Source organism: Calidris pugnax, unplaced genomic scaffold (genome assembly GCF_001431845.1).
Source record: "Calidris pugnax isolate Ruff unplaced genomic scaffold, ASM143184v1 scaffold294, whole genome shotgun sequence".
Classification (NCBI taxonomy): domain Eukaryota; kingdom Metazoa; phylum Chordata; class Aves; order Charadriiformes; family Scolopacidae; genus Calidris; species Calidris pugnax.
The window spans coordinates 1,557,276-1,568,335 of NW_015094505.1; the positions used below are offsets into that span (position 1 = coordinate 1,557,276).

General features: G+C 51.7%; 1 protein-coding gene across 1 annotated transcript in view; it reads right to left on the minus strand.

Annotated features, from left to right (window-relative positions):
* Positions 1-11,057, minus strand: part of GPC3 (glypican 3) — a gene marked incomplete at its 5' end in the record, with an annotated part of 172,678 nt that extends 161,621 nt beyond the window's left edge. Inside the window, 2 exons of the mRNA XM_014963067.1 lie at positions 163-324; positions 10,916-11,057. Of these exons, the coding sequence (XP_014818553.1) occupies positions 163-324; positions 10,916-11,057 (304 nt within the window). The remainder of the gene's footprint in view (positions 1-162; positions 325-10,915) is intronic.
* Between the last annotated feature and the right edge of the window lie 3 nt (positions 11,058-11,060).

An 11,060-nucleotide genomic window follows, 5' to 3' on the forward strand; every position in this document is an offset into this window, starting at 1 on the left:
TTCAAAAAGAAGGATAAAGGAACATTGTTCCAATAAAGAGGGTGATAAGGGGGGGAGGAAAGGGTAAACTGAAAGCTTCCAGCCACCTGCACTTCTGATTGCTCAGGAAGAGGAACAGAAGCAACTTCTCCTGCTGCGTGCCTGGACCACCCCAGCACCCACCTTGGAAGACAGCGGCGTTCTGGATGACAAGGAACTTCAGCTCCATGCTGGCAGACTGCAGGACCTGCTCCATGTTCAGGCGAGCTGTTGCCTGGTACTTCTCCTCCATCTTCCTGGAGCAGCACGTGGAGCCCTTCGGGATACATACCTGCAGATCCGACCCTGGAGGGAGACAGAAGGAGGGCAGAAAATTTGCATCAGGAGGTAGAATTGCCAGGAGCAGAGAGGAAACCAACTCCCTACATTGCTGTGGCTGCGATTCCTGTTTGGGTACATTGATGACATCTCTGGGATTTGCCTTGAGCAAGGCTCAGCTGAAGGAGAAGACCGATAAGGCAGAGCCAGGATTGCAGAGCAACGGCCCCCCCAGGGATGGGTATGCAACGCCTGCCGGCATGCTGCCCACTTCAGCTCCCACACCCTCCATCCGTGGAGGGGCTGGCATTGAGCAGAGAGATGGAGTACATCACCCTGCCGTCTCCTGAGGGCCCAGCAGCACATCGGGAAGGAGCTGCAGGCACCCAGAGGAGATGGGGAAAAGAGCCAGGATTTGGAGCTGTGGATTTACAATGAACAGAGCAACGCACATAGTTCAGCATGCAGGATATGCTTGTAATTTGCATAAAGACTTAAGTTATTGCCCACGATCTCCATCCTTTTGCATCCACAGCAATAACAGTAACAACAGGAGGGCACAACAATAATGACTTTTGTTTTTCTTTAGTGCAGACTTCTGAATTGTATGCATCTCCTGAGTCCTCCCACCAATTTCACCATCCCATCTTTCTTCCATCGCAACAGGCAAAGCCCGAGGTCCATCGCCCCACTTGTGTGAGTCCCACTGCAGAGGGACAGGTCCCGAGCATTGCCAAAGGCCTTTTCAGCAGCAGCTGGGCCACCACACGGACAGCACCTCCATCTGCTCACCAGCCTGGTCCGACAGGCAGGGGACAGAGGTGAGAGGAGCATCACTTCCTCTGGCATCTCAAGCTGCAGCTCAAGGCGCTGGTCAGTGATGGTTTTTGGGTTTTTGATGTTCCCACAGCGTTCCCAAAGCTCTTACCCCCAGAGGTAGCAGACAATTTTAACAAAAGTGTTGTCAGCTGAAAAGTGGTAAATAAAACCTAAGAAAAAATTAATAATATTCATCTTTTGGGTTCAGACAACAGGAAAAGACAGAACAGAAGAGCTGGAAGTGGCAGCAACAAAAAAGTCAAATCACAGAATCCCACAGAATGCTATGGGGTTGGAAGGGACCTCTGGAAATCATCCAGTCCAACCCCCTGCCACAGGAGGGTCAACCAGAGCAGGTTGCAGATAAATGTGGGTTTTAGCACTGGAAATGCCACTTTGGGGGTGGGTAAATGCGGTATTTGGCCCGGGAAATGCCATTTTGGGGCGGGTAAATGCGGGTTTTGGCCTGGGGTGACTGGTCTGCGATGGTTGCCCGCAGAGCTGTGCTTGTTGCCACTGGCCATGGGCCTGTGCCAGGCCTCAGTGCTGTGTTGGTGGCTCAACTTTCCTCAGCAAACTGTGGCCCCGCAAACACAAGCAGAGCAACAAGCCCCTGTCAAAGCAAATAGCCCTCATCATGCAAAACACATCTCCTCTGCTGCTGGTAGAAACTCAGTGAGCAACAACTCCACTAAAAACAGCCATCTAGAGCCAGACAGCAGCAAGAACCTTCAATTTCAGTGTCTGCCACCCAAAATGCAGCGTGCCCAAGTGGGAGTGGATCCCCGTTAGCCCCAGCGCTGCTAGAACCAGGGGGAGGGAGCAGTCCCCAAGCCAGCGACCCACAGCCCAGAATGGCCTGAAGACCCCACGCCTCCTCCAGCCCTTCCTCTGCTTTCCCACTTCTCCCCCACCTCAATTAAAGCAAGTTTGGTAATGTAGATCTTTGCTCTGGAAGGATTACACACCCTTCCCGGTTCCCCTTCTCCTCTCCTTAAGAGTCTTTTACCCACATCCACTCTCTCACTAATTACTAGAAAAGCATCAAAAGTCACTTTTGTGAGCATCCACCAGCAGAACAGGATTAATATTAATGTCAGTTCAATCATGTACCTCCTGAGGAAGGGTCATGCACACTGCCGAGGGAAAACCAGCTGTCAGGGCTGGGGAAACCCTCCTCCCCCAGCCCCATCCCTTCTCCTGGCACAGCCTGAAATAAACCACATGAAATTCTTCCTCTGCAGCCTGCCTTTCACCTGCCAAAAGGAGCTTTGAATGACACAAGTCCTGCCATCGCTGCGAAACAACGCACAGCAAGGGGGGAGAAGGTGGCACAGCCCCAGGACACTGTCCCAGCTCCATCCCTACCTGCTGCCTCAGTTTCTGCTGCTACAGAACAGGGCAGCAGTGTAAATGCCTTCATAGAATTATACAATTGTCTGGGTTGGAAGGGACCTGGCAAGATCATCCAGTCCAACCATCAACCTAACTCTGATTAAAAAAAAAGTATCACTAACCCATGTCTCTAAGCACTATGTCAATGCAGCTGTTAAATCCCTCCAGGGATGGTGCCTCAACCACCTCCCTGGGCAGCCCATTCCAAGGCTTCATAACCCTTTCAGTGTCAAAATTGTTCCCAATATCCAATCTGAACCTCCCCTGGGGCAACCTGAGGCCATTTCCTCTTGTCCCATGGCCTGTTCCTTGGGAGCAGAGACCGACCCCCCCTGGCTACACCCTTCTTTCAGGGAGTTGGAGAGAGTGAGAAGGTCTCCCCTCAGCCTCCTTTTCTCCAGGCTGAACACCCCCAGCTCCCTCAGCCTCTCCTCACAAGACTTGTGCTCCAGACCCCTCACCAGCTCCATTGCCCTTCTCTGGACCCACTCCAACCCCTCAGTGTCGTTTTTGTGGTTGAGGGGCCCAAAACTGGACACAGCCCACGAGGTGGGGCGTCACTAGTGCCCAGTCCAAGGGGACCATCACCTCCCGAGTCCTACTCCCCACGCTGTTCCTGACACAGGCCAGGATGCTGGGGTTCTTCTTGGCCACCTGGGCACACTGCTGGCTCATGTTCAGCCAACAGTCCACCAACACCCCCAGGTCCTTTTCTGCCAGGCAGCTCCAGCCACTCTGCCCCCAGCCTGGAGCGCTGCAGGGGCTTGGTGGGACCCAAGGGCAGGACCCGGCACTTGGCCTTGTAGAACCTCACACCACTGGCCTCAGCGCATCGATCCAGCCTGTCCAGATCCCCCGGCAAAGCCCTTCTGCCCTCCAGCAGGTCAACACTGCCACCCAGCTTGGTGTCGTCTGCGAAGTGACTGAGGGTGCACTCGATCCCCTTGTCCAGATCATTGATGAAGATGTTAAAGAGACCCAGCCCAATACCAAGCCCTGGGGGACACCATTCATCACTGGCCACCAACTGGATTTGACTCCATTCACCACCACTCTCTGGTCCCGGCCTCCAGCCAGTTTTTAACCCAGCGGGGAGTCCTCCCATCAAAGCCATGGGCAGCCGGTTTCTCCAGGAGGAGAAACTGGCAGATGGGAGTCAGGCCCCAGGGCTTCATCAAGCCCTCCAAGGAAGAGCCAGCACCACTGGCACCTAAGAATCGAGTCCCCCACTCTGTGAGCTGACCCGCTCCAGAGCAGCACAGCAATAGGCATTTCATGCGTTGAAAAAAAAATACAACAGGGATCATAAAGACACGTAACAGCAAGACACTGCCCTAACGAGAGAAGAGGTTATGGAACAGCAAGTTAAAGAGGTTGTTTTTTCTTAAAAGTCAAATTCAAGTCAATTTACACCACAGAAAGGCTTACTATGGTCCCTGTAACACTACAGAAACAGCCATAAATTTCTCGTAAATACAGAGCTTATTTCCTCCTACATTTATTATATTAGGACACTTTTCAAATTAAAAAAAAAAAAACCAACGAAAAGCCTTCCATGATTAATGGAAACACCAATATAGAAAATCTGAGAGTTGGCAATTAAGAGATCTGTGCAAGCTAAAGCCAGGGATAGAAAGCAGCAAGGTCATCTATTCACCTCCCATCCTTCTCTCTAGCAATTAAGCCAATTTCTCCCCTTAAAAGGATTTTTATTTTTGTGGAGCAAGTAAAAAGACAGACACACATTGTAGCAGAGCAACCATGGAGGAGGAGGAGGGAAAAACCTGGGAATTAACTCTGACAGCTTAAAATGTTTTACAGAGATAGTCAGCTAACAGCAGTGACCAGAAACGTCATGGTAAATGCAACAGGTCAATACAGGCAGGACAGGCTCTTACCAGCCACCAGGGACAAGGTCCTTCCTGGGGCAGAGCGTTGCTACAGAGGGCCAGGGAAGAGGGGCCTGACTCCCATCTGCCAGTTATTTTCTGGATACGGCTGTCCCAGATGGTGAGCAGACCCAAAGACTCCCATCTGTAAGCCCCAATAGTAAGGACAAAAGGTTTCGATGCCCAGGACCCCAGCCCCTCAGGAGCCACCAATCCACCCCACTGACCCCAGCAGTCACCAATGAAGCAGGAGCAGTGCTTTTTGACCTGTGAGGATATTTGGGGTTTATTCACACTGTTGCTTAGAGGACCCTCTTCTGCACGCACGCTGTGGCACCACCCAAGAGCCCCAGATCCTGCTCCCCAAGATCCACACATGCTCCAGAAGCACGGTGGATGGAGAGACGGCCACACCTCGAAACAAACCACAAGCCTACAGATCAGACACTAGCTCAAATTGAACTGCCACGTGTTTTTGGCTCCATATATGCAATGGAAAAGGTCCTGTGAGTCACCAAACCCTACCCCCTGCTTCCCAGTCCACCCCCTCTGAGCATTTTATCTACAACAACACCTCCAGTGAGAGCTCCCACCTGGGAGGTAGCAAACCCCATTCCACTGCCTAATTGCCCTTGCTGTTAAGACTGTTTTATCTCCCAACCTACACATACACCCCCTTTTCGTAAAGTTTCAAGCCATTACACCTCATAGTGCCAGCCTCAGCCCTTGCAAAGAACCTCCTCCTTTCACCATAAATCCTTACAAACTCATTTTCGGTAAGAAAAGCGTCCCCCAAATTAGAATCATAGAATCATTCAGGTTGGAAAAGACCCTTGGGATCATCGAGTCCAACCATCAGCCCCACTCTACAAAGTTCTCCCCTCCACCATATCCCCCAACACCACATCTAAACGACTCTTGAACACATTCAGGGGTGGGGACTCAACCCCCTCCCTGGGCAGCCTATTCCAGTCTCTGACCACTCTTCCTGTGAAGAATTGTCTCCTAATGGCCACTCTAAACCTACCCTGTTGCAGCTTGAAGCCATTCCCTCTCGTTCTGTCACTAATTACCTGTGAGAAGAGACCAGCACCAACCTCTCTACAGTGTCCTTTCAAGTAGTTGTAGAGAGTGATGAGGTCTCCCCTCACTCAGGCTCCTCTTCCTCAAACTAAGCAGTTCCAGCTCCTTCAATGGCTCTCCATAAGATTTATTCTCCAGGCCCTTCACCAGCTTCGTTGCCCTCCTCTGTACCCGCTCCAGCACCTCCACATCTCTCTTGGATTGAGGTGCCCAAACTCCCGTAGGTGAGAAGGAGCTGGATGCAGCCCCTTCCATGGGCACGCGGAGGCTCTCAGAGCACTGTGCCATTTATGCCATCTTGGGGAACAGCAGTGTAAATGCTCCAGTGATTTTTGCATACTCTCCGAGCCGACAGTGCTAATCTCTACAGCTGCAGTAATTTCAGCAGCACCCTGCCTCTGCCTCCCTTCTTCTGACACAGGGAATTTTTCCCAAAGACCAGGGAGCAGCCAATTTAAGGCATTAAATTTGACTTTGATGTAAAATCATTCCCACAGACAGGTGGTTAGCACAGCCAAAGTGAAAATAATTTCAGTGGATTAAATGTCAAAAAAAAAAAAAAAACAACTGCTTGAGATCGTCTGCAGACAGTTGTGAACTCCTCCATGAGGCTGAAGGGCTGTATTTCAGTTTTAAGCATCCCAGGATAGCCCCAGCCCTGTCAGCAGATACAGGCAGAGAAGTCCTGCTTTACATCCTGCCCACCCAGATCCAACAGCAGCCTAAAATCAGATCGACATCCCCCCCCCAGAGTAGATTTCCCCCCAGCTATTTCAAAAATATTTTTTTTGGTATTAAAAACCTTTTAAATTACATGACTAGGGTGTCACGCATCTGTCTCTGGGTTTGAATGCTCAGCATTTGTGGGGGGAAAGGAAATGTGATTGTTCAAAACCCGGCCAAAGTGCTGATCTTTTCAAAACCTAATTAAAGAGATATAAATTATAAACCATATCCTCGCTCGATAGGTGACTAAAGTTGGAACAGTACGGGTGCTACATGACATAGTTATTACTGCATAATTGTCCTTTCTTTTCTGTTCCATCTTGTGTTTCACGAGGCCATCTGGCTCTGGATTCTTCCCCAAGCCTTGGAGGAATTGCCACACAAACGCCACACTTCATAGTGCCACATCTTTTAAAAGTAGTAGTCATGGAGAAAACCAAGAGGTTTTACAGAGTAAGAGTTTCCTCTTCACAACTGTATCAAGACCACCGTCATCAAAAACACGGAGTTAATTTGTGGGCACCCACTCACCATACACGTTTCTTACAGTCACAGGCACAAAACCTACAGCCATTCCAAAGGCTGGGAAGAACACTGTTCAGGATGTTGTTAAAATTAACCCCTGGGAAGGAAAAAAAAAAATTAACGATCTTGCTATAAAACCACTGCCTGGGGAGGTTACTAAATTTTAGGGTTCTGCTCCTGCTCTCTTAACTATCAAGAGAGCAACTTGCAGGCCTGAAATAATTAAGAACAGAAAACTCAATTATCTAGGAAACTAAGATCTTAAACTGCCACGCTAAGCTAAACTGAAAGGCTGCACGGGGAGGAGTATCATTAGTCCCACTCAGGAAAAACAGAATAAAAGAGCAGGAGTACAAAGGGAGCCAGCTCGTCAGCAAAAGTGCATCAAGTCCAGCAGGAAGAGTTGGGATTTTTGGTTTTCCAATTGTGTGTTGGCACACACCAGCTGCCAGAAAGAAGAAAAAGAGAAGAAAGCTAGACACGCTCAGGCAGCCAGTTGTAAAGCTTTACACCTCCACTCCAAAAGCAAAAGGTTCATCTCCTCTATTTTCCTGGGGTGAATCCATATTTGCTTCCATCAAAGAGAATGGACAAAAAGCTGGAAACTGCACTGCGCTGTGCGAGGAGGCAGCCAGACCCGACAGCAGATATTTCTGCCCAGAAAAATATTCCTCAGCTTCCACATGACCGGGGGCAGAGATCTCCATCCCCTCTCCCTGGCGAAGCCACAGCTCGCCCCTTCCCCTCTGCCCACATGCACCAGCCCAATTATCCCGAGTGTCACCACCAGCACAAAGAAATCCAAATGGCAAAGAGGAGAGAAAAGCAGATCAAGAGGAGGAAAAAAAAAAAAAAAAAGGAAATTGAAGTTACTGGGTTTACATGACAAATTATGCAGGGAAGAGACGAAAGGAAGAAGAAAACCAAGACAGGCAGCATAAGAAAAAGACAATTTAGATATTAATGAGTATGAGTGGTGGATGAAGTCCCCCCAGGCTGGCTCACGAGCTGGCATCAAGTCTCATGCTCAGAAAAACCTATGCCTAGCGCTCTCCCGTCACCCTGCCTTCACTCCTCTCCAGCACGAGGCCTCTCGCCAGGCTCCAGAGGAGCTGCTGGCATGGATTATGTCCTCCCACCCCTCAGACCAGTCAGACACAGCTGACAGTAGTTTGACCGTGTTGCTCCCCACCTCTGAGTGTGCCAAAGCGTGCTCCAGAGACACAAAATCCCTGTCCCCAGGCCCCAGGAGACCAAATCTCTGCTCGCTGCCTGATGCATGCCTTCAGCTAGAATTTCTCCCGGAACATTAATACTGCTCATGAAACAGCACGACACTTCCCTCACATTTCTCAGAATTGTCTTTTTTCTTACTTTTTTTTTTTAATTAAAAGTATGGCTGGGCTCCTCCACAGGGAGCACTGTGCCAGTGTCCCCCCCAGCCCACGCACCACTGATCCAGCAAAACGGAGCCGTGGGACATTTCTCCTGCCTGTCTTGCAACTCAGCAGCTTTTCCTCTACTTACACTTTCAGCCATAAGGCAAAACGCAGCTTCCAGAAGTCATCGTTTTCTATTTGTGTCACCCCACATCTTAAATAAGTTGTTTAAACCTTCAGTTTCTCCAGGGTGAGATGATCTACAGGCAAAGGTTCTCAGAATTGATTCCGTGGTGATTTGTGGCCGAGAACGCCAAAACCTTTTTTTTAATTGACAGATGTATGAAAGGAAGAAAAGCAATAAACAGAAGCCTGGAAACCAGTCCTTGAGTGATGTTCCCCTATTACAGAGATTTATGCAGCTGCTACTAGGAGCAGCGAGTGTTCTGAAGTGTAATTACTACAGAGTCATGCGAGATGGGCCAGATCCAAGGTATAAGCAAGCAGTCATTGCTTTAATTATGATCAAGTTTATGTACTTAGGCAAATGTAAAATCCACTCTCAATTTGATATGTGGGAACTTTATCATCATAACAAGCTGGAAGCGTTCACTTGAAACACCAGCCCTGTTAGGAGGTATTGATCCAGCTACTCCCAGGCTCTGCGGAGGGGCAAAGGGCTCCTGACTCCTCCTGAATATCAGGGATGCAGCTGTGACTCCCAGGTGAGCAAGAGCACAACAACCAACCCCAAAAATCTGAACCCTGCCAGGAGATGAAGATGCCCAGGACACAGCACCCGCGGCAATCACAGCCCAGGCCAGGATGGAGAATGCTACTGGTTTCTAGGGAAGGATTTACCACCCCAGCAGCCCCTCACCCAGGAGCACCCTGTCCGCCCACCCCTCCATCACCTCTCCCTGTGAAAATAAGACTCCAAGAAAGCTACCTGGGGATCAAAGCAGACATTTCACTCACTTTAACAAAAAAAATAAAAACACACAAGGGAAGAGGTTTCTTGGATGACAAACAAACAACAGGGTTTGTTCATTTTGGTGCTGGTAAAAGCAGCTCTTTCCTCTCCCTGCAAGTCTCCATGCAAATGTTTCATTGCAGGGTATTTCCAGCACTACCTCCACAGCAACCAGGAGACCAAGGGCCTGCGGGATGGGGAGAGAAGAGACGCTGCTCCTGCAGCCAGTCTGAAGGGAGTATTAAGAAAAGAGTCAAAAATCTACAGGGGAAGGGGATGTAAGGGCAGGAAGGGGTACTCTCTCATCAAGACTTGCATCTGAACTCTCAGAATCACAGAATCTTCTAGGTTGGAAGGGACCTTAAAGATCATCTTGGTCCAACCGTCAACCTAACTGACAAAAATAGACACCCACACAACAAACAAGGAGCATCATCACTAAACCATACCTCCCAGCACTACATCAACCCCTCTTTTGACCACCTCCAGGGATGGTGCCTCAACCACCTCCCTGGGCAGCCCATTCCAATGGCTGAGAACCCTTTCAGTGAAAAAATTTTTCCTAATATCCTATCTCACTCTAGACCTCACAGCTGCTGGTAAACTGAGGCACTGCTGCAGTCCTATGGACCGGAGGATGTGGGATTTGCACCAGCACCTTGCAATCCCAGCCCTCGGCACCCCCAGCTGCTCCCCTTCCCCCCCAGCATGGCCACAAATCCCCGCTGGAGCGACCCCGAGTTTCTGGCCCATCGCGGTACCCAATGTGAGAAACATAACTCAACACACGACTCTGAGGAGCGGCTGCTGCTGGCGATGATCTCATTGCACCTCCCTGCCTGTCACATTTGCCTGTTATCTCTTCGTTTCCATACTTTGACGGTGAGCTTTTCAGGGCAGGCACTCTCCGCTGCGTGTTTAACCTCGCACAACAGCGCCCGACTTTTCCAGGCAGCTCCGTAACGCAGCTCTCCAAGCCTCTCCGTGTGTGCGCACACACTCCCAGCGCACAGCCCCGCTCCTGCAGGAGCCCACACTCCCCACTGACCCAAAAAGCTGAAAGGGGACCTTTTAAAGGCACAGAATTCGGTTATTTCACTCCCATTTTAAAAATCGGGAAAAAGCATATGTACCAAAAGCAGCCTTGCGGAACACCGGCGGTGAGGTCCGGTGTAGTCCCACGCGGGCTGTGGTTACCGTCTGTAATTACCACCTGTAACGCTAACTGCACGGCGGAGTAACGCCCTGCCCGCCTCCCGCCCCGCTCCTGGCGCTGCGACCGGGGAGGAAGATCGGGATGCTCGGGGGGGATTTAGGGAGCGGGATTTGGGCGGGCTGAGGGCTCCGCTGGCCGCCCCGCCGGCTGCCGAGCACACAGACATCCAGGGGAAAAACCTCCGGCAGCCGCGGAGCCGGGGAGAGGCGGCGCTGGGCACCGGGGATGCCGCGCTCCCCCGCGCACCTCGCACCGGCGCCCCCCGCCACCAGCACGCAAGGACAGCCAGTTCTGCGCAAGTTTGAGCCACTTCGAGGTAAAAGCCGCCGAACCCTAAGAGCCACAAAGGACCCCCGCAGCCAGGTTGCCACGGCAGGGGCGCACCCGCAGCCCCGCACCCCGGCTGCCGGGGAGGAGCGACCCCCGCGGGCGGCGGGAGAGCAGGGAGCCCGCACCCGACTCCACAGCGTCCCGCAGCCGCGCAGCGGAGCCCGCTTCATCCCGCACCCGAGCGGCCCCGGGACGCGGCGCGCCACCGCCTTCCGCGCACCGGCGAGCCCTCGGGCACGGGGGGGGCGGAACGGCGACAGAGCACGGGGCCGGGCGGCCTCACCTGGCACAGGGCTCTCGGGCACCCACTTGGCTCCGGGCTGCAGCACCTGGAAGGCGGCGCGGACCGGGCGGCAGGCGGCTTCTCCCACCGGCTGCGCGGCCCCCGGAGCACCGAGCAGCGCGGCCAGGAGCAGCAGCGCTCCGCC